This window comes from Oncorhynchus keta, chromosome 26 (assembly GCF_023373465.1).
Source record: "Oncorhynchus keta strain PuntledgeMale-10-30-2019 chromosome 26, Oket_V2, whole genome shotgun sequence".
Lineage (NCBI taxonomy): Eukaryota > Metazoa > Chordata > Actinopteri > Salmoniformes > Salmonidae > Oncorhynchus > Oncorhynchus keta.
In genome coordinates, this window is record NC_068446.1 from 40400168 (window position 1) to 40423572 (window position 23405).

Here is a 23405-nt window from a genome sequence, read left to right on the forward strand (position 1 = left end):
AGGTCCTGTGTAGTCCCAGTGGCACAGAGAGCTCTGGATTTAGGTCCTGTGTAGTCCCAGTGGCACAGAGAGCTCTGGATTTAGGTCCTGTGTAGTCCCAGTGGCACAGAGAGCCCTGGATTTAGGTCCTGTGTAGTCCCAGTGGCACAGAGAGCTCTGGATTTAGGTCCTGTGTAGTCCCAGTGGCACAGAGAGCCCTGGATTTAGGTCCTGTGTAGTCCCAGTGGCACAGAGAGCTCTGGATTTAGGTCCTGTGTAGTCCCAGTGGCACAGAGAGCCCTGGATGGCACAGGTCCTGTGTAGTCCCAGTGGCACAGAGAGCTCTGGATTTAGGTCCTGTGTAGTCCCAGTGGCACAGAGAGCTCTGGATTTAGGTCCTGTGTAGTCCCAGTGGCACAGAGAGCCCTGGATTTAGGTCCTGTGTAGTCCCAGTGGCACAGAGAGCTCTGGATTTAGGTCCTGTGTAGTCCCAGTGGCACAGAGAGCTCTGGATTTAGGTCCTGTGTAGTCCCAGTGGCACAGAGAGCTCTGGATTTAGGTCCTGTGTAGTCCCAGTGGCACAGAGAGCTCTGGATTTAGGTCCTGTGTAGTCCCAGTGGCACAGAGAGCTCTGGATTTAGGTCCTGTGTAGTCCCAGTGGCACAGAGAGCTCTGGATTTAGGTCCTGTGTAGTCCCAGTGGCACAGAGAGCTCTGGATTTAGGTCCTGTGTAGTCCCAGTGGCACAGAGAGCTCTGGATTTAGGTCCTGTGTAGTCCCAGTGGCACAGAGAGCTCTGGATTTAGGTCCTGTGTAGTCCCAGTGGCACAGAGAGCTCTGGATTTAGGTCCTGTGTAGTCCCAGTGGCACAGAGAGCCTGGATTTAGGTCCTGTGTAGTCCCAGTGGCACAGAGAGCTCTGGATTTAGGTCCTGTGTAGTCCCAGTGGCACAGAGAGCTCTGGATTTAGGTCCTGTGTAGTCCCAGTGGCACAGAGAGCTCTGGATTTAGGTCCTGTGTAGTCCCAGTGGCACAGAGAGCTCTGGATTTAGGTCCTGTGTAGTCCCAGTGGCACAGAGAGCTCTGGATTTAGGTCCTGTGTAGTCCCAGTGGCACAGAGAGCTCTGGATTTAGGTCCTGTGTAGTCCCAGTGGCACAGAGAGCTCTGGATTTAGGTCCTGTGTAGTCCCAGTGGCACAGAGAGCTCTGGATTTAGGTCCTGTGTAGTCCCAGTGGCACAGAGAGCTCTGGATTTAGGTCCTGTGTAGTCCCAGTGGCACAGAGAGCTCTGGATTTAGGTCCTGTGTAGTCCCAGTGGCACAGAGAGCCCTGGATTTAGGTCCTGTGTAGTCCCAGTGGCACAGAGAGCCCTGGATTTAGGTCCTGTGTAGTCCCAGTGGCACAGAGAGCTCTGGATTTAGGTCCTGTGTAGTCCCAGTGGCACAGAGAGCTCTGGATTTAGGTCCTGTGTAGTCCCAGTGGCACAGAGAGCTCTGGATTTAGCTCTGGATTTAGGTCCTGGATTTAGGTCCTGTGTAGTCCCAGTGGCACAGAGAGCCCTGGATTTAGGTCCTGTGTAGTCCCAGTGGCACAGAGAGCTCTGGATTTAGGTCCTGTGTAGTCCCAGTGGCACAGAGAGCTCTGGATTTAGGTCCTGTGTAGTCCCTGTGGCACAGAGAGCTCTGGATTTAGAGTCCTGTGTAGTCCCTGTGGCACAGAGAGCTCTGGATTTAGGTCCTGTGTAGTCCCAGTGGCACAGAGAGCTCTGGATTTAGGTCCTGTGTAGTCCCAGTGGCACAGAGAGCTCTGGATTTAGGTCCTGTGTAGTCCCAGTGGCACAGAGAGCTCTGGATGGAGCCTGCCATTTCACGGGCACTGCTCACCACCCAGACACATCCCCCACAGAATACGAGAGAGATCCAAAAATACATATTAATGAAAAGCACTGCTCTATCAATCTAACTATCAAACTTCACTGCCGAGAGAGGAATGCTAGACAGCCCCCCCCCCCTCCCAGCATGAAGCACTTTCTGTACAGTAGAGTTCATTGAATGTGGTCCTTCTGTAGCACAGTTGGTAGAGCATGGCGCTTGTAACGCCAGGGTAGTGGGTTCGATTCCCGGGACCACCCATACGTAGAATGTATGCACACATGACTGTAAGTCGCTTTGGATAAAAGCGTCTGCTAAATGGCATATACAGTAAGTGGCAGTGAGGAAAGTGCCTGGTGCTGAGAAGAGGCATTTTGCTAAAAAATGACATAAACCTCTTGCATTGCTAATTAATTAGGAGGAATTGAGTAACAGTAGGGCCCTGTAAAATCATTTTTTTTTTAAATGTGCCTGCTTCCATTTGTTTTTCCCCCTCAAATTCCATCTCTGTTTTTTCAGGTTACTCTAATAAATAAAAATATTTTTTTTAAATAATTAATTAAAAAATATATATATATATTGGATGTTGGAAGTCGACAAAAATGCTAAAACCACATCGGATGATGACTTTTTTTATTGTCTTATTAAGAGACGGGACGGACTGTAAACATCGAGGAGACATTAAAAATAATGTCCAAAAGCATATTAAATCATATTCAAAAGCGGATTACGGGGGATTTTTTACAAAGAGAGAGGCTCATTCACCTCAAGTAATTCCAACGCTGACAAAAGTAGAAACATGCAGTCATCATCACGGAGGTTAATGCCTGTACAGGGCACTGCAAATTCCCTGTGTTGTCCAAACATGACCGATGCATGTGAAGGTCATGACAGTAGCCTGGGAAGGTCATGACAGTAGCATGTGAAGGTCATGACAGTAGCATGTGAAGGTCATGACAGTAGCATGTGAAGGGCATGACAGTAGCCTGGGAAGGTCATGACAGTAGCATCTGAAGGTCATGACAGTAGCATGGGAAGGTCATGACAGTAGCATCTGAAGGTCATGACAGTAGCATGGGAAGGTCATGACAGTAGCATGGGAAGGTCATGACAGTAGCATGGGAAGGTCATGACAGTAGCATGGGAAGGTCATGACAGTAGCCTGGGAAGGTATGACAGTAGCCTGGGAAGGTATGACAGTAGCATGGGAAGGTCATGACAGTAGCATGGGAAGGTCATGACAGTAGCATGGGAAGGTCATGACAGTAGCCTGGGAAGGTCATGACAGTAGCCTGGGAAGGTCATGACAGTAGCATGGGAAGGTCATGACAGTAGCCTGGGAAGGTCATGACAGTAGCCTGGGAAGGTCATGACAGTAGCCTGGGAAGGTCATGACAGTAGCCTGGGAAGGTCATGACAGTAGCCTGGGAAGGTCATGACAGTAGCCTGGGAAGGTCATGACAGTAGCCTGGGAAGGTCATGACAGTAGCCTGGGAAGGTCATGACAGTAGCCTGGGAAGGTCATGACAGTAGCCTGGGAAGGTCATGACAGTAGCCTGGGAAGGTCATGACAGTAGCCTGGGAAGGTCATGACAGTAGCCTGGGAAGGTCATGACAGTAGTATGGGCGCTGACGACTACATAATGTCAGAAATGGCCCATTGCAGCAGAGCATGGGAAGGTCATGACAGGATGATACTATGAGAACAGGGATGACAGGGGCTGGGAAGGTCTGTCAAGTAGCCATTGGGAAGCTCTGAGCTTTAAAATTTGAAGGTCATGACAAGACTTTAAAATGTGTCTAAACAAATGACCCCAGACCGTTTATCTGAAGGTCGATGAGATATCTTGTCCCTTTGACAGTAGCATTTGCGTCCTGCTGGCGTGAAGGTCCTGACAGAGCATGGAAGTCTGTACTAGCATGTGAAGGTCCTCCTTCCCTGCTCAACTCAAGACGGTGAGAGTGAGGAACATGACAGTAGCCTCTTTCATGAGATAGTTGGGAAGGTCATGACACGCAGCCTGGGAAGGTCATGACAGAAGCCTGGGAAGGTTCAGATGGCCTGGGAGGTCAGCAGTCCCAAAGCTCATGAAGATAAGCAGAAAAGCCTCATGACAGTGGGATGGGAAGGTCATTCAGTAGCATGGGAAGTCATGACCCCTAGCATGGGAAGGTCGGATGACAGTCTGGGAATCATGACAGTAGCATGAAAGGTCTGACAGTAGATCCGGAAGGTCATGACTTCAATATGAGGAAGGTCATGAAACCCCTGTGAAGGTCAGTGACAGTAGCCTGGGATGGCCTCTTCAATATAGAGGAAGTCATGAAAGCCTCTCAGTGGGAGCCGGAAGGCCTCTTCAATAGCCTGGGAAGGTCATGACAGTAGCCTGGGAGGTCATGGAGTGGCCTCTTCAATATGAGGTAGCATGTGAAGGTCATGACAGTAGGATCCGTGAAGGCCTCATGACAGTAGCATGTGAAGGTCATGACAGTAGCATGTGAAGGTCATGACAGTAGGATCCGGATGGTCTTCAATATGGGAAGGTCATGACAGAAACCCCCTGGGAAGGTCATGACATAGCCTGGGAAGGTCATGACAGTAGGAAGGTCATGAACCCCTAGCATGTGAAGGATGACAGTAGCCATGTCAAGGTCATGACAGTAGCATGTGAAGGTCTGACAGTAGGATCCGGAAGGTCATGACAGCATGTGAAGGTCATGACAGTAGCCTGTGGGAAGGTCATGACAGTAGCAGGAAGGTCATGAAGTAGCCTGGGAAGGTCATGACAGTAGCCTGGGAAGGTCATGACAGTAGCCTGGGAAGGTCATCAGTAGCCTGGGAAGGTCATGACAGTAGCCTGAAGGGAAAAGTAGGATGGGAAGGTCTTCAATCTAGAGGAAGCAGACACCCCTCTCAGCCTGGGAAGGTCATGACAGTAGCCTGGGAAGGTCATGACAGTAGCCTGGGAAGGTCATGACAGTAGTATGGGCGCTGACGACTACATAATGTCAGAAATGGCCCATTGAGCAGACATCGAAGGCCACACAGGATGATACTATGAGAACAGGGAGAAGGGGCTGTAGGATCTCTGTCAAGTAGCCATTGCTATGCTCTTAGCTTTAAAATTTGAGGTCAACCAAGACTTTAAAATGTGTCTAAACAAATGACCCCAGACCGTTTATCTCTAGAGGGTCGATGAGATATCTTGTCCCTTTGTCGCCGGATTTCACGTCCTGCTGGCGTGATCCTCACAGAGGGAGTCTGTACTACTTCTCCTCCTTCCCTGCTCAACTCAAGACGGTGAGAGTGAGTTGAACTGACTGCCTCTTTCCATTAGATGTTAGAGGTCAAACACGCAGCAAGATGACACAGGAAACCTCCCGCCACAGAGTTCAGATGGCCTGAGGCAGCAGTCCCAAAGCTCCAAAGATAAGCAGAAAAGCCTCTCAGTGGGATCCGAATGGCCTCTTCAATATAGAGGAAGCAGAAACCCCTCTCAGTGGGATCCGGATGGCCTCTTCAATATAGAGGAAGCAGAAACCCCTCTCAGTGGGATCCGGATGGCCTCTTCAATATAGAGGAAGCAGAAACCCCTCTCAGTGGGATCCGAATGGCCTCTTCAATATAGAGGAAGCAGAAACCCCTCTCAGTGGGATCCGGATGGCCTCTTCAATATAGAGGAAGCAGAAACCCCTCTCAGTGGGATCCGAATGGCCTCTTCAATATAGAGGAAGCAGAAACCCCTCTCAGTGGGATCCGGATGGCCTCTTCAATATAGAGGAAGCAGAAACCCCTCTCAGTGGGATCCGAATGGCCTCTTCAATATAGAGGAAGCAGAAACCCCTCTCAGTGGGATCCGGATGGCCTCTTCAATATAGAGGAAGCAGAAACCCCTCTCAGTGGGATCCGGATGGCCTCTTCAATATAGAGGAAGCAGAAACGCCTCTCAGAAGACAAGTTTCCATCCAATTGGCAACAGATTTTAATGTGAATATTCTACAATCTGTATAAACTGTGGACTTGTTGCGGATAAAAGTCAGAACGTGATGACATAGTACACACAAAAATGTAATTTTCTTCGCTTTTGTTTTCATGTAGTGAATAAAAATGTAAAGTTTAACTCTACTGATAGTTTTGTCACAAACTGTTGCGTTAAATAGTGAATGTGCCTCCTCTGGTCTTGGTGCCTGAGCTCTAAGCCAACAGCTCAAAGATACAGTGCAGGTAGGCTAGCCTACATGATGAGATTATAATGGATAAGAGACAGAATGTTATTTTGTGAAAACGGGCAGCCAAGTATCGATGATGACGTCACCAGAATAAGACCATCAATATTTATCAGAAAGGAGCCTCAAGCTCATCACCTTGCTCTCCCCTGTGAAGTTCATCATAACTTATTTCACCTGTAGCCTAATAAACTGTAATCTGTCCGGATGAGTCTGAGTGAGAGGACAGCGCAACATGTCATCACGTGACTCCACATCATCAGTTTACTTCAATATTATTGTTATTACGACAATATTTACGCATAAAGGCGTTTCCACCATCATTTCTCACGTAACACATTTTACAAAAAGAAAAAGGGAAGAAAATCCCACCATGTCGAACTAACAAATAATCTGTCGCCATTTATAAAATTATACTGAAACTTTCTGTTTCCATCACAGCTGTTGTGAGTTTGTTTTATTTTTATATTTGTTTATATGGTATGACTGAACTGTGGATGGAAATGTGCTTGGTGGGATCCGGATGGCCTCTCATTTACAGCAGAAGTAGCACACAGCTCAAAGTGACGACCCTTGATACCTCGTCCTGTCGATCCACCAAGTGCCAACCGATGAACACTCTAAAAGGCATACTCTCGTCATGACTTGGAGATCAGTAGCCAGTAATTATGTCTAATGGGTAACTTTAGCCTGGAGGCGCCCCCCCCCCCAGCTGACTAAGTGCAGGGCTGGAAAAGGCGGAAGCTTATTGATGCTCTCAACAAAAAACAAAAAAAATCTGTTGCCAGGACAAGACATCGGACACTTCCCCTGGGGCTTCACTTTAAACTCAGCGCCTGGCGGTGACATACGGCCGACAGGTGGAACTGATCTCCTGGTGCAAAGCCTCTTCGTGAGATAGCTTTACAAAACCCTCCAGGGACCCTGTCAGGAACCTTATCAGAGAACTGCGGAACTCTGGCTTCTCACATCTTTGGCATCTGGCACACTGAAGCCTTCCACCCCCCCTCGTTATGTCCACAAGCAACCCATAGCCACACTGAAGCCTTCCACCCCCTCGCTATGTCCACAAGCAACCCATAGCCACACACACTATGTCCACAAGCATAGCCACACTCCACCCCCTCGCTATGTCCACAAGCAACCCATAGCCACACTGAAGCCTTCCACCCCCCCTCGCTATGTCCACAAGCAACCCATAGCCACACTGAAGCCTTCCACCCCCCCTCGCTATGTCCACAAGCAACCCATAGCCACACTGAAGCCTTCCACCCCCCTCACTATGTCCAACCCATAGTCACACAACCCGCTATGTCCACAAGCAACCCATAGCCACACTGAAGCCTTCCACCCCCCCTCGCTATGTCCACAAGCAACCCATAGCCACACTGAAGCCTTCCACCCCCCCTCGCTATGTCCACAAGCAACCCATAGCCACACTGAAGCCTTCCACCCCCCCTCGCTATGTCCACAAGCAACCCATAGCCACACTGAAGCCTTCCACCCCCCCTCGCTATGTCCACAAGCAACCCATAGCCACACTGAAGCCTGTCCACAAGCAACCAGCCCCCCTCGCTATGTCCACAAGCAACCCATAGCCACACTGAAGCCTTCCACCCCCCCTCGCTATGTCCACAAGCAACCCATAGTCACACTAGCCTTCCACACTATGTCCACAAGCAACCCATTGAAGCCACCCCCCTCGCTATGTCCACAAGCAACCCATAGCCACACTGAAGCCTTCCACCCCCCTCGCTATGTCCACAAGCAACCCATAGCCACACTGAAGCCTTCCACCCCCTCGCTATGTCCACAAGCAACCCATAGCCACACTGAAGCCTTCCACCCCCCTCGCTATGTCCACAAGCAACCCATAGCCTTGTAAAAACAAGTCTGCCAATTTGAGTGCCTGAGAACACCAGAAGGTTTGCAAATCCCAATGGCAGTGAAGGGCCTGAGCAGTAACCCATTGCTGAAATGAGGACAGGAATCTATGGTATGTGGTGCTACAGACTGATGCCAATGTTGTGTCTTGCAGAACATAATTCACTTTTTTCTGGGCTACGGGGTGTGTACAGCAGCGTTAAAGTCCCCCGAGGAGGAGACATTAGCGTTAAGATAGAGCCCCATGCACTGCTTAACACCCATCAAATTCAGTGATTACATGAGAGGTTTCGAGACAGTACAAAGCTCTTATCCCCCCCACACAGAGAACTAGATGACATCTGTTGCTCACTCCACTTGAAAGCAAAGTGCTACATTAAAATCTCCTAAATCACTTGGTCACGATGAGCTAGACATAGTAATACTACAGCAGCAAACAAACAGACAGCATCTGTCATCATTCAAATCAGTTGATTAAACAGCAGCCAAACGCAAAGACACAAAAAAAACAAAGACATGACAGCTTGTTTCTTACCTTCTCACTTTTCATTTTCTTCAGGTTTCTGCATTCGCCGTTGTCCATCTCCTCTGGCTCACTTTTAATGGCTAACGGCGGGACAACGATCCGTGTGGAATCCAGGGCGATATTCCCAAGTTGCTCAGCCACAGCCAAGTCTGTACTTTGCGTACCTTCAAATGGAACGCCGCGACATGCCAAAGGCAACACTAGGACAGCTACATCCTTCTCAATAGTAGCCACAGATTCACTTCTCTCCTTCTTACTTTTCCCAGAGCCCACCTCCTTGTCCTTCTTTCCACCAGAAACATTACGGGAGACTTTGCTGCTCTTCTCAGCACCCTTTCCAGAGTTTGAGTTTGCCGTGGGACCTGTGCCAACGGCGGGTCCTGTGACCTCAACCTGGGTTCGCACCTGGGCGTCTTTCTTGGCCCCGTCTGTAACCGAGGCCTTGCCACTGTCCTTTGAGCTCTTACTACGCTTTGATTTGGGTTTACTCTCTTTGCCTTGAGCAGCGGATACGGGGCTAACAAATGTAACGTTGTCGGGTAGAGCTGCTACAGCGCTGGGAGGGGCAGCCATGCCCCCACCGTCTTTAGTGCCAGACATCTCAAGTTTGTCCTTTTCTAGGTCTGCGTCAAGGTCAATGATCAGATTGCCAACACCTATATCCCATTCGTCGCCGCTGTCGTAAGTGTCCCCCGCATTCGAGTCCACACCTTTCCCTCCTGCAGTGCCACTGCTTAGGGACATCTTAGTGCCAGCGGCCCAGGCGCGCCACAGTTAAGTCTGATCTTCTCAGACCGCTGGAGGCAGTGGGAGAAGGGTTTCAGCAGCTTTAGGGTCTTCTCCGTATCCCCTTCCCAGTAACCCACATTGTTTGCTCTGTAAAGGGAGGAAGGAAAAGATGTGTGAAAAGTACGCAGTCAAAAGTCGAGCTCTAACATTCCAAGATAAACTATAATGAGATCATCATCAGATAATAGAATCTTGTAACACAGGAAGGTCTGGCAGGCAAGGCAGTATCCACTTCCATAAAGTATTTGGAAACCTACAAAGCACTTTCAGGCAATGTGTACAAAGAATTATTCCTAAACAGGTGCCTGAGGGAAAGTCTTTCTGACAATGTTGTCTCGTTGTGTAGTCTCTGTAGCTCGCTGACCTAATGTGTAGTCTCTGTAGCTCGTTGACCTAATGTGTAGTCTCTGTAGCTCGCTGACCTAATGTGTAGTCTCTGTAGCTCGTTGACCTAATGTGTAGTCTCTGTAGCTCGCTGACCTAATGTGTAGTCTCTGTAGCTCGCTGACCTAATGTGTAGTCTCTGTAGCTCGTTGACCTAATGTGTAGTCTCTGTAGCTCGCTGACCTAATGTGTAGTCTCTGTAGCTGGTTGACCTAATGTGTAGTCTCTGTAGCTGGTTGACCTAATGTGTAGTCTCTGTAGCTCGCTGACCTAATGTGTAGTCTCTGTAGCTCGCTGACCTAATGTGTAGTCTCTGTAGCTCGTTGACCTAATGTGTAGTCTCTGTAGCTCGTTGACCTAATGTGTAGTCTCTGTAGCTCGCTGACCTAATGTGTAGTCTCTGTAGCTCGTTGACCTAATGTGTAGTCTCTGTAGCTCGTTGACCTAATGTGTAGTCTCTGTAGCTCGCTGACCTAATGTGTAGTCTCTGTAGCTCGTTGACCTAATGTGTAGTCTCTGTAGCTCGTTGACCTAATGTGTAGTCTCTGTAGCTCGCTGACCTAATGTAAGTCTCTGTAGCTCGCTGACCTAATGTGTAGTCTAGCTCGCTGACCTAATGTGTAGTCTCTGTAGCTCGCTGACCTAATGTGTAGTCTCTGTAGCTGGTTGACCTAATGTGTAGTCTCTGTAGCTCGCTGACCTAATGTGTAGTCTCTGTAGCTCGTTGACCTAATGTGTAGTCTCTGTAGCTCGTTGACCTAATGTGTAGTCTCTGTAGCTCGCTGACCTAATGTGTAGTCTCTGTAGCTCGTTGACCTAATGTGTAGTCTCTGTAGCTCGCTGGTTGACCTAATGTGAGTCTCTGTAGCTGGCTGACCTAATGTGTAGTCTCTGTAGCTCGCTGACCTAATGTGTAGTCTCTGTAGCTCTGTAGTTGACCTAATGTGTAGTCTCTGTAGCTCGCTGGTTGACCTAATGTGTAGTCTCTGTAGCTCGTTGACCTAATGTGTAGTCTCTGTAGCTCGTTGACCTAATGTGACCTAATGTGTAGTCTCTGTAGCTCGTTGACCTAATGTGTAGTCTCTGTAGCTCGCTGACCTAATGTGTAGTCTCTGTAGCTGGTTGACCTAATGTGTAGTCTCTGTAGCTGGTTGACCTAATGTGTAGTCTCTGTAGCTCGCTGACCTAATGTGTAGTCTCTGTAGCTCGCTGACCTAATGTAGTCTCTGTAGCTCGTTGACCTAATGTGTAGTCTCTGTAGCTCGCTGACCTAATGTGTAGTCCCTGTAGTCTCTCGCTGACCTAATGTGTAGTCCCTGTAGCTCGCTGACCTAATGTGTAGTCCCTGTAGCTCATTGACCTAATGTGTAGTCTCTGTAGCTGGTTGACCTAATGTGTAGTCTCTGTAGCTGGTTGACCTAATGTGTAGTCTCTGTAGCTCGTTGACCTAATGTGTAGTCTCTGTAGCTGGTTGACCTAATGTGTAGTCTCTGTAGCTGGTTGACCTAATGTGTAGTCTCTGTAGCTGGCTGACCTAATGTGTAGTCTCTGTAGCTCGCTGACCTAATGTGTAGTCTCTGTAGCTGGCTGACCTAATGTGTAGTCTCTGTAGCTGGCTGACCTAATGTGTAGTCTCTGTAGCTCATTGACCTAATGTGTAGTCTCTGTAGCTGGCTGACCTAATGTGTAGTCTCTGTAGCTCGCTGACCTAATGTGTAGTCTCTGTAGCTGGCTGACCTAATGTGTAGTCTCTGTAGCTCGCTGACCTAATGTGTAGTCTCTGTAGCTGGCTGACCTAATGTGTAGTCTCTGTAGCTGGCTGACCTAATGTGTAGTCCCTGTAGCTCGTTGACCTAATGTGTCGTGTATATTCGACCTCATTTGAAGGTTCAATAGCTTTGCTTATCATAAACTGTACCATTCCTGAAAAAACAATAACCAAGCTTCCTCGAAGTTCAGGGAGAAAGCTGCCTTTGGGTTTACAAGGCACATGGCGGCTTTGCCAGGGAAGGTGAGGTTTCTGCAAACACCAAACACATGGAGTCCATTTCCTCTTTCACCAGCAGGTTGACGTCAGGCAGGACTAAAGAGACCTCTGAAATCATCAAAGCCACAAACCCTGCCCCAGAGATCAAGCTCCAGGCTCCTCACCAGAGCTTCCCCCTCACCGGATATTCAGTCTAATTAACACCATGACATATCAATCCACTGCAGTCAACAAAAGCACCAAAATAAGGTTGACTTCTACTGCCGGAATCAAAGCCCACTTACCCAGTTTGCTCTATATAAGCTAAATGGGGGGGGGGTGGATAACAGTGTCAGCATTAATGATCTGTAATGAAGGTCTTGGTGAAGCAACAGCCTGTTATTAGGCTGCCTCTCTGTTTAATAAGACACACAGATAGATTTGCATTCATAAACCAGTGGGGGTGGGAGGACCTGACTAAACAAAAGACACACTTAGGTCTAACATTTTGTGCCAGAATTCTTTGCTAGGAAGTTCTGGTTCATCTTCGTCTCAGCCTGTACGATCAAACGGACCAAAATGTAAGGCAAAAAGAGACTCTCTAGCAATGACCTTCTTCTTAACCAGTTTGTTCTGAGTTATTGGTATTCCCCACACCAGGCTTTTTACACATGACAGACCAATAAAGAGTGAAACAAGACCCAGGCATTTTATGGGCCCCGACACACTTTGCCTCTATTGAGGCAGATCACAGCCCTTTGCCTCCATTGAGGCAGATCACAGCCCTTTGCCTCCATTGAGGCAGATCACAGCCCTTTGCCTCCATTGAGGCAGATCACAGCCCTTTGCCTCCATTGAGGCAGATCACAGCCCTTTGCCTCCATTGAGGCAGATCCATTGAGGCAGATCACAGCCCTTTGCCTCCATTGAGGCAGATCACAGCCCTTTGCCTCCATTGAGGCAGATCACAGCCCTTTGCCTCCATTGAGGCAGATCACAGCCCTTTGCCTCCATTGAGGCAGATCACAGCCGCTTTTGATTTCCTAACACTGGGTCAAAAACAACTTGTGTGCCGGAAGAGGACACAAGCCCTCTTTTCAAGGCACTTATCATATGAATGCGTTGGCGTAACCCTTTCGCTCCTTCATGACAATGGAAGGCCAATTCTCTCTCTCTCACACACACACACGAAGAGAGAAAGAAAGAGCGAGATGCACTCGATATGTTTGCATAGTCTGATTGAGATGCATGACACGTACCATAAACAAAGTAGATTTGACAAAGGCTGACCATTTTAGATACTCGGCATTCGGCATTATTCTTGAAATGGAAAGGTAAATAACAAAAAAATGTAACTTTACAACAAACAAAATCTTCCCTTCACAGGAAACAGGATATAGAGCCAGTGGATAGCCACTGTTTTCAGCATTGGGTCCTTCCTTGCTCTAGCTACTATAGCTAGTTACAATCTAGCGAGTGGAAACAGGATATAGAGCCAGTGGATAGCCACCGTTTTCAGCATTGGGTCCTTCCTTGCTCTAGCTACTGGATAGCTAGTTACAATCTAGCGAGTGGAAACAGGATATAGAGCCAGTGGATAGCCACCGGTTTCAGCATTGGGTCCTTCCTTGCTCTAGCTACTATAGCTAGTTACAATCTAGTGGAAACAGGATATAGAGCCAGTGGATAGCCAGTTTCAGCAGTTACAGCTAGTTACAATCTAGCGAGTGGAAACAGGATATAGAGCCAGTGGATAGCCACTGTTTTCAGCATTGGGTCCTTCCTTGCTCTAGCTACTATAGCTAGTTACAATCTAGCGAGTGGAAACAGGATATAGAGCCAGTGGATAGCCACCGTTTTCAGCATTGGGTCCTTCCTTGCTCTAGCTACTATAGCTAGTTACAATCTAGCGAGTGGAAACAGGATATAGAGCCAGTGGATAGCCACTGTTTTCAGCATTGGGTCCTTCCTTGCTCTAGCTACTATAGCTCTGGCTGTGTTGCAGTGTGTTCTGTTGAATTCTTGACATGCTCACCCAGCAGCAGTGGAAACAGTTTGATTATAGAAGCCAGTGGATCAGCCACTGGATAAATAAATAAATTTCAGTATTGGTCCTTCCTTGTCACAGGGCTTGAGCCTGCTGAGAGGTGCAAGCATTAGTCAACTACAATCCCAACTAAAAACATGAGGCCACAGAACAGGATATAGAGCCAGTGGATAGCCACTGTTTTCAGCATTGGGTCCTTCCTTGCTCTAGCTACTATAGCTCTGGCTGTGTTGCAGTGTGTTCTGTTGAATTCTTGACATGCTCACCCAGCAGCAGGGTAAAATGCTCCGTCTGCGTTTGATTGGTTGTGAAGCCAGATGGTCAGACAGGGGGTGGAGGGGGTGGGGGTGGATAAATAAATAAATAAAAATAACTCTTAAGTAGTCTGGTCTAATCCTTTAGTCACAGGGCTTGAGCCTGCTGAGAGGTGCAAGCATTCCCGTCAACTACAATCCCAACTAAAAAACATGAGGCCACAGAACCAGGAAGAATCCAGTCACAGACAGACAGCCAAACATACTGCGAAAATGGATGGGTTCTACTTTTTTGATAAACTCTTTTATAGGCCTTTTATAGCTGTACTGTTATATCACTTTTATCTGCTGTTATAGCCTCTCTGTTCATCAGATACGCATAGTCACTTTATAGTCCGCTACTTTTACTACCTCAATCTGTTATAGCCTGACTTTTATAGGTGCTCTGTTATAGCCTCGCTACTTTATAGCATCGCTACTTTTATAGCCTCGCTACTTTTATAGCCTCGCTACTTTTATAGCCTCGCTACTTTTATAGCCTCGCTACTTTTATAGCCTCGCTACTTTTCATAGCCTCGCTACTTTTATAGCCTCGCTACTTTTATAGCCTCGCTACTTTTGTAGCCTCGCTACTTTTATAGCCTCGCTACTTTTATAGCCTCGCTACTTTTATAGCCTCGCTACTGTTATAGCCTCGCTACTTTTATAGCCTCGCTACTTTTATAGCCTGTCTTTTTACTGTGGTTTTATTTCTTTACCTATCGATTGTTCACCTAATACCTGTTTTGCACTCTTGGTTAGAGCCTGTAAGTAAGCATTTCACTGTATTCGGAGCACGTGACAAATAAACTTTAATTTGATTTTGATCAATCTGCGATTTTAAGAACTCTATCCTGCAATGTCAGGGAAAGACCATGTTGAAAAGACAACATATAATCTAATAAGACTATTTGTGCTGCTTGAAATGACAGTCGATTATTCTAAGGCAAGCAGGACGCCGGAGCAATTCTGAGAACTGCCTTTCTGGTGAAATGTCTCTAATTCCACACTTCATTAAACTAACCGATGTCGGAGGATTTGTGCAGGATGAGACGTGATTACAAAATGTCCGCTCGCTGCTCTGCTCTCTTTTCATTGTCATTCAGTAACACTCTCCTTACATGGTAATTGTTCCAAAATAATCTGGGCAAGTCCATGGCAACAGAGTGATGTCGAGACTCAGATGTTTCACTTTAAAATGTATGATAGACAAAAGCCAATGACGGCAAAGGTATACAAGCCATACAACTCTATGCACAAGGACTAACTCATTTCCACTGAAAATATTACAAAACCACATTTATACTCAACAAAAATATAAACGCAACATGTACAGTGTTGGTACCATGTTTCATGAGTTGAAATAAAACATCCCGGAAATGTTCCATAAGCACAAAAAGCTTATTTCTCTCAAATCTGGTGCACAACACCAGTCTCAACGTCAACAGCGAAGAGACGACTCCGGGATGCTGGCCTTCTAGGCAGAGTTGCAAAGAAAAAGCCACATCTCAGACTGGCCAATAAAAATAAAAGATTAAGACGGGCAAAAGAACACAGACACTGAACAGATGAACTCTGCCTGGAAGGTCAGCATCCCGGAGTCGCTTCTTCACTGTTGAAGTCGAGAGTGGTGTTCTGCGGGTACTATTTGATGAAGCTGCCAGTTGAAGACTTGTGAGGCATCTGTTTCTCAAACTAGACACCAATTTACTTGTCCTCTTGCTCAGTTGTGCACTGGGGCTGCCCACTCCTCTTTCTAATCTGGTTAGAGCCGGCTTGAGCTGTTCTGTGAAGGGAGTTGTACACATCGTTGTACGAGATCTTCAGTTTCTTGGCAATTTCTCGCATGGAATAGCCTTCATTTCTCAGAACAAGAATAGACTTACGAGTTTCAGAGAAAGTTCTTTGTTTCTGGCCATTTTGAGCCTGTAATCGAACCCACAAACGCTGATGCTCTAGATACTCAACTAGTCTAAAGAAGGCCAGTGTTATTGCCTCTAATCTAAAGGCCAGTTTTCAACTGTGCTAACGTAATTGCAAAGGGGTTTTCTATGATAATCAAATAGTCTTTTAAAATGATAAACTTGGATTAGCTAACACAACGTTCCCCTGGAAAACAGGAGTGATGGTTGCTGATAATGGGCTCCTGTACGCCTATCCATTAAAAATCATCCGTTTCCAGCTACAATAGTCATTTACAACATTAGCAATGTCTACACTGTATTTCTGATGAATTTTGACGTTTTTTTTTAAGTCTTTAATGTTTTAATGTGCTTTTCTTTCACAAACAAGGACATTTCTAAGTGACCCCAAACTTTTGAACGGTAGAGTATCTCATTTTTTCACACACACACACACACACACACACACACACACACACACACACACACACACACACACACACACACACACACACACAGTCAAAAGTTTGGACACACTGTATTCCCAATCTGTCCCTCATACCATCAGTCACCTAATCATCCCCAGCTTACAATTGGCTCATTCACCCCCCTCTCCCCTGTAACTATTCCCCAGATTTTTGCTGTAAATGGGAACGTGTTCAAAGTCAACTTACCTGGTAAAATAAGGGCTATTAAAAAGGGGGGTTCCTTTATTTGTACTATTTTCTACATTGCAGAATAATGGTAAAGACATCAAAACTATGAAATAATATATGGAATCATGTAGTAACCAAAAAGTAGCCACCTTCAGCCTTAATGACAGCTGTGCACACTCGTTGGCATTCTCTCAACCAGCTTCACCTGGAATGCTTTTTCAACAGTCTTGAAGGAGTTCCCACATATGCTGAGCACCTGTTGGCTGCTTTTCAGTCACGCCGCGGTCCAACTCATCCCAAACCATCTCAATTGGGTAGAGGTCGGGTGATTGGGGAGGCCAGGTCATCTGATGCAGCACTCCATCACTCTCCTTCTTGGTCAAATAGCCCTTACACAACTGGAGGTGTGTTTTGGTCATTTTCCTGTTGAACAAATAATAGTCCCACTAAGCGCAAACCAGATGGGATGGCGTATCGCTGCAGAATACTTGTGGTAGCCATACTGGTTAAGTGTTCTTTGAATTCTAAATAAACCCCTGACAGTGTAACCAGCAAAGTACCTCCTCCTCCATGCTTCACGGTGGGAACCACACATGCAGAGATCTGTTCACCTACTCTGCGTCTCACAAAGACACAGTGGTTATAACCAAAAATCTCAAATTTGGAGTCATCAGACCAAAGGACAGATTTCCACCAGTCTAATATCCATTGCTCATGTTTCTTGGGCCAAGCAAGTCTCTTCTTATTATTGGTGTCCTTTAGTATTCGTTTCTTTCCTAATTCAACCATGAAGGCCTGACTCACGCAGTCTCCTCTTGATGTTGAGATGTGTCTTACTTTGGGCTGCAATTTCTGACACTGGTAACTCTAATGAACTTATCCTCTGAAGCAGAGGTAGTGAGAGCCAGTTTCATCGTAGCACTTGATGGTTTTTGCAATTGCACTTCAAGAAACGTTCAAAGTCCTTGAAATTTTCCAGATTGACTGGCTTTCATGTCTTAAAAGTAATGGACAATCGTTTCTCTTTGCTTATTTGAGCTGTTCTTGCCATAATATGGACATGGTCTTTCACTAAATAGGGCTTCTGTATACCGACCCGACTTCATCACAACTGATTGGTACAAACGCATTGAGTTAAGAAATTCCACAAATTAACTTTTAACAAGGCACACCTGTTAATTGAAATGCATTCCAGGTGACTACCTCATGAAGCTGGTTGAGAGAATTCCTCGAGTGTGCAAAGCTGTCAACAAGGCAACGAACGGGTGGTTAATTTGAAGAATCTCAAATATAAAATATATATAATATATAAAATATATATAACACTTTTTTGGTTACTACCTGATTCCATATGTGTTATTTCATAGTTTTGATGTCTTCACTATTATTCTACAATGTAGAAAATTGTTTTAAAAAATAAAGAAAACCCTGGAATGAGTAGGTGTCCCAACTTTTGACTGGTACTGTATATAGTGTATATTTACGTTGTATCATACATGAGTTTAAAAAAATAAAATCATAATTACTCCTTGTTAGAAAAAAGTTTGGTCCAAATCGAATCTTAGGTACTATATTTGTTGAATAGTACATGAATCCTATAAATTAAAATGGCCAATTTGGGTGCTAACAATTAGCTTAATTTCTCAGAGATCAAATGATATTGTAACAATAATATTGTAGGAATCGTATCTGTTTCTAACAGAAATTATTTCATAACAACCTGATGGTAGGGTTTCCATCCTCTTTCTGGTGCTTTTTGGAGGTGGAACGTCCAAGACTCCAGTTTCCAGAACACAGTATAAAACTACTCCATACAGATTTTCTGTTGTCTCCTCTATCAAACAAACCTGTTGTAGCCCAGTTTACTACCTCAGATATTCTGTTGTCTCCTCTATCAAACAAACCTGTTGTAGCCCAATTTACTACCTCAGATATTCTGTTGTCTCCTCTATCAAACAAACCTGTTGTAGCCCAATTTACTACCTCAGATATTCTGTTGTCTCCTCTATCAAACAAACCTGTTGTAGCCCAATTTACTACCTCAGATTTGACAAAAGACTTCTCCATCTAGTTAATCAGCATTCATAAGATCAATCAATCATCTTAAAGCTTATTAAATATACATCTTATTGTTGTGGACTTGAGTGGAGGGGGCTTAAATAATAGCATTTTTCATCCCTTGCTAGATCAATCAAATTTCCCACCGATCCATTACTTTTTTAAATTTTTAGTTGCTCTCACAAATTCTGCTCTACTTCATGATTGTGGCAACATGGGAAAATCCCCTGATTGACAGACACTGTGGCAAGCGATACCAAGCAATTCTGTCTCCCCGCTCCTCTCTCCGAGGAGGATTATGAGCAACAGTTAGCTATTTGAAAACCACAGGGTCATGTAGAGGCGCAACACAGCTTGCAGACACAGAAATAACGTTACATCGTTTAAGGGTTTAGAATTTAACAGGCTATTCATTCTGCTAGAAATGCAACAACATGGGGAATAGTTACAGGGAAGAGGAAGAGAGATGAATGAGCCAATTGTAAACTGGGGATGATTAGGTGACCGTGATGGTATGAGGGACAGATTGGGAATTTAGCCAGGACACTGGTGTTATCATAAGAGTAGGGGTGATAAATGCCATGGGATCTTTAGTGACCACAGAGAGTCAGGACACCCATTTAATGTCGCGTCCAAAAGACGGCTCCCTACACAGGGCAAAGTCCCCAAACACTGCCCTGGGGCACTGGGATATTTTTTTTGCGATCCGAGTAAAGAGCAGCTCCTACTGGTCCTCCAACACCACCTGGTCTACCATTCAGGGACCAACCAGGACCAACCCAGCTCTGCACCCCCCACAGCAACTTGCCCAAGACTCTACCATTTCTCCTTCAGTGTGTCAAATCGGAGGGCCTGTTGTCCGGACCTCTTGCAGCCTCTATGGGTGTGCCACAGGGTTTAATTCTCGGTCTGACTCTTTTCTCTGTATACATCAATGATGTCGCTCTTGCTGCTGGTGATTCTCTGATCCACCTCTACACAGACGACACCATTCTGTATACCTCTGGCCCTTCTTTGGACACTGTGTTAACAAACCTCCAGACAAGCTTCAATGCCATACAACACTCCTTCCGTGGCCTCCAACTGCTCTGAAATGCTAGTAAAACTAAATGCATGCTCTTCAACCGATCGCTGCCCGTACCCGCCCGGCTGACTAGCATCACTACTCTGTACAGTTCTGACTTAGAATATGGGGACAACTATAAATACCTAGGTGTCTGGTTAGACTGTAAACTCTCCTTCCAGACTCATATTAAGCATCTCCAATCCAAAATTACATCTAGAATCATCTCCCTATTCATGCAGCCAAACATACCCTTGTAAAACTGACCACTCTACCGATCCTTGACTTTGGCGTTGTCATTTACAAAATAGCCTCCAACACTCTACTCAGCAAACTGGACGTAGTCTATGTAGTTTTGAGATCCTCATTATTCTATATGTATTGAGAATCTCATGATTCTATATGTATTGTGATTCTATATGTATTGAGATCCTCATCATTCTATATGTATTGAGAATCTATATGTATTGAGATCCTCATGATCCTCATGATTCTATATGTATTGAGATTCTATATGTATTGAGATCCTCATGATTCTATATGTATTGAGATTCTATATGTATTGAGATCCTCATGATTCTATATGTATTGAGATCCTCATGATTCTATATGTATTGAGATTCTATATGTATTGAGATCCTCATGATTCTATATGTATTGAGATTCTATATGTATTGAGATTCTATATGTATTGAGATCCTCATCATTCTATATGTATTGAGATCCTCATGATTCTATATGTATTGAGATCCTCATCATTCTATATGTATTGAGATCCTCATGATCCTCATAATTCTATATGTATTGAGATTCTATATGTATTGAGATCCTCATTATTCTATATGTATTGTGATTCTATATGTATTGAGATCCTCATGATTCATTATGTATTGAGATCCTCATGATTCTATATGTATTGAGATCCTCATCATTCTATATGTATTGAGATCCTCATCATTCTATATGTATTGAGATTCTATATGTATTGATTTCCTCATGATTCTATATGTATTGAGATTCTATATGTATTGATTTCCTCCTGATTCTATACGTATTGTGATTCTATATGTATTGAGATCCTCATGATTCTATATGTATTGAGATTCTATATGTATTGAGATTCTATATGTATTGAGATCCTCATGATCCTCATAATTCTATATGTATTGAGATTCTATATGTATTGAGATTCTATATGTATTGAGAATCTCATGATTCTATATGTATTGTGATTCTATATGTATTGAGATCCTCATGATTCTATATGTATTGAGATTCTATATGTATTGAGATCCTCATGATCCTCATAATTCTATATGTATTGAGATTCTATATGTATTGAGATTCTATATGTATTGAGATCCTCATGATTCTATATGTATTGAGATTCTATATGTATTGAGATCCTCATGATTCTATATGTATTGAGATTCTATATGTATTGAGATCCTCATGATCCTCATAATTCTATATGTATTGAGATTCTATATGTATTGAGATTCTATATGTATTGAGATCCTCATGATTCTATATGTATTGAGATTCTATATGTATTGTGATTATCATGATTCTATATGTATTGAGATCTTCATTATTCTATATGTATTGAGATTCTCAATGTATTGAGATCCTCATGATTCTATATGTATTGAGAATCTCATGATTCTTTATGTTTTGAGATTCTATATGTATTGAGATTCTATATGTATTGAGATCCTCATGATTCTATATGTATTGAGATTCTATATGTATTGTGATTATCATGATTCTATATGTACTGAGATCCTCATGGTTCTATATGTATTGAGATTCTATATGTATTGTAATTCTATATATATATATATATATATATATATATATATATATATATATATATATATATATATATATATATATATATATATATTGAGATTCTATATGTATTGTGATTCTATATGTATTGAGAATCTCATGATTCTATATGTACTGAGATCCTCATGGTTCTATATGTTTTGAGATTCTATATGTATTGAGATTCTATATGTATTGAGATTCTATATGTATTGAGATTCTATATGTATTGAGAATCTCATGATTCTATATGTACTGAGATCCTCATGGTTCTATATGTTTTGAGATTCTATATGTATTGAGATTCTATATGTATTGAGATTCTATATGTATTGAGATTCTCATGATTCTATATGTATTGAGATTCTATATGTATTGTAATTATCATGATTCTATATGTACTAAGATCCTCGTGATTCTAATACGCCCCATTCCAACAGATCATTCCTTTTCATTTCGCTGCACCTCTGTGGAAAATATGATTCCATTAAAACATCTTGATACCAAAAGGCATGACTTCCATTAACTACAGAAAGATACAGTTCCTACTCGATGGTTAGCCTACAGTACCTAGCGCCAGCTCAATGTGTACAGAGTGTGCTCTGTTAGCCCCTGAACAGGTTGTCCTCTCCACTCAGTCACACATAAACCCTGGTGACTTACTGTGCTGATACAGGTGCCCTTCCAGGTGTCTGTAAATATCTAAACTCATTTAGCTTTCTCTGCCACATGCCAGTGAGCCAGGAAGTGAACAGCTAGGAGAGGCACCAGTGAATCTGGGCAGACATGCTCCCGCTGCACTACAAGGGCCTAATTAACACAGGCATTCGCAGCGGATGCCTGATGAGAAACGTGAAGGGAGAATAAAGCAGCCGCGGCCCAGGGACGCCTCTCGCAACACGATGACAGACAAAGGGATCAGATTGATTCCAACCTTGGTTCTGTCAGGGCTTTCAAAGCAGCGGAGGAAAATTAAAAAACAGACAAGATGGAGAGAGCTGGGGAAAAAAACAAGCACGAGAGATTACACAAGAGAACCTGTGACCTGATTGGGCAGAGCTCTGCCTGCACAGCACCGCCTTTCAGTTTGTTTTTTTTTTATTCCCTATTCGCTGCAGAGTAATTGAAAAACTCTAATAAAGAATGAGGTTTCAAAGCCTGCTGGCGCAGAGAGAAAGTGACAGGCTCTGTGTGAATCACAGAGAGCTCTCTGAAAAGGCTGGGGCGTGGTAGAGAAGAAGCAGCAGCACAGGCAGAAGCACTTCCCCCTGGTTAGATTTAGGCCCGCTACACGAGATGAAAGAGTTGCTATGGTTTTCATCTTCCCTTTTGTTTTTCCCCCCTCACTAAATCAGAGACCTCTGGGAGCAGAGACACGCCTCCACTGTGGCAGGCCCGGGGAACGATTTATCGAGCCTTCGCTCAGAGATGATGACACACTGAGTGATACAGACGGCCCTATTGCTTTTTCAGACCCGGAACCCGCTCTGCACTAGGCAGACATTGATTGCTCAGCTATTGACGTGGCTGCTGGGCTGAGTGTGCTCTGCCTCTGCTTCCTGGGAGCTTTGCCTGCCTGCATTATTCAGCTATCATTAAGAAAGGGACAGGAGGATCCCCAATGGCCGCCGGGGGCTCTGCCTGCATTATTCAGCTATCATTAAGAAAGGGACAGGAGGATCCCCAATGGCCGCCGGGGCTCTGCCTGCCAGGCTCATAACTCACCGGTGTCACCGTCAGACTTTTACAGACAGTGGCCACCTTCAGCAGTCACATATCAGTACTGCTTATAATAATAATAATAATAATATAATAATAATATAATAATAATAATAATAATAATAATATATGCCATTTAGCTGACGCTTTTATCCAAAGCGACTTACAGTCATGTGTGCATACATTCTACGTATGGGTGGTCCCGGGATTGAAC

At 44.6% G+C, this 23405-nt stretch overlaps 1 protein-coding gene and 1 long non-coding RNA gene across 5 annotated transcripts in view; one reads left to right on the forward strand and one right to left on the reverse strand.

The window, feature by feature from the left end:
* Positions 1 to 23405, reverse strand: part of LOC118380719 (zinc finger protein 609-like) — a 231931-nt gene that overhangs the window by 145117 nt on the left and 63409 nt on the right. For all 3 annotated transcript variants that reach the window (XM_052480847.1, XM_052480845.1, XM_052480846.1), the window contains one exon: positions 8495 to 9361. In XM_052480847.1, coding sequence (XP_052336807.1) covers positions 8495 to 9229 — 735 coding nt within the window. In that variant the 5' untranslated portion in view covers positions 9230 to 9361. The remainder of the gene's footprint in view (positions 1 to 8494; positions 9362 to 23405) is intronic.
* Positions 2733 to 4677, forward strand: LOC127912105 (uncharacterized). 2 transcript variants are annotated; one of them, XR_008080767.1, is made up of 4 exons: positions 2733 to 2754; positions 3105 to 3126; positions 3171 to 3456; positions 4629 to 4677. It is a non-coding gene; the product is annotated as an uncharacterized LOC127912105 (long non-coding RNA). The 2 variants fall into 2 exon arrangements; XR_008080766.1 differs by lacking the exon at positions 2733 to 2754 and adding an exon at positions 2991 to 3018.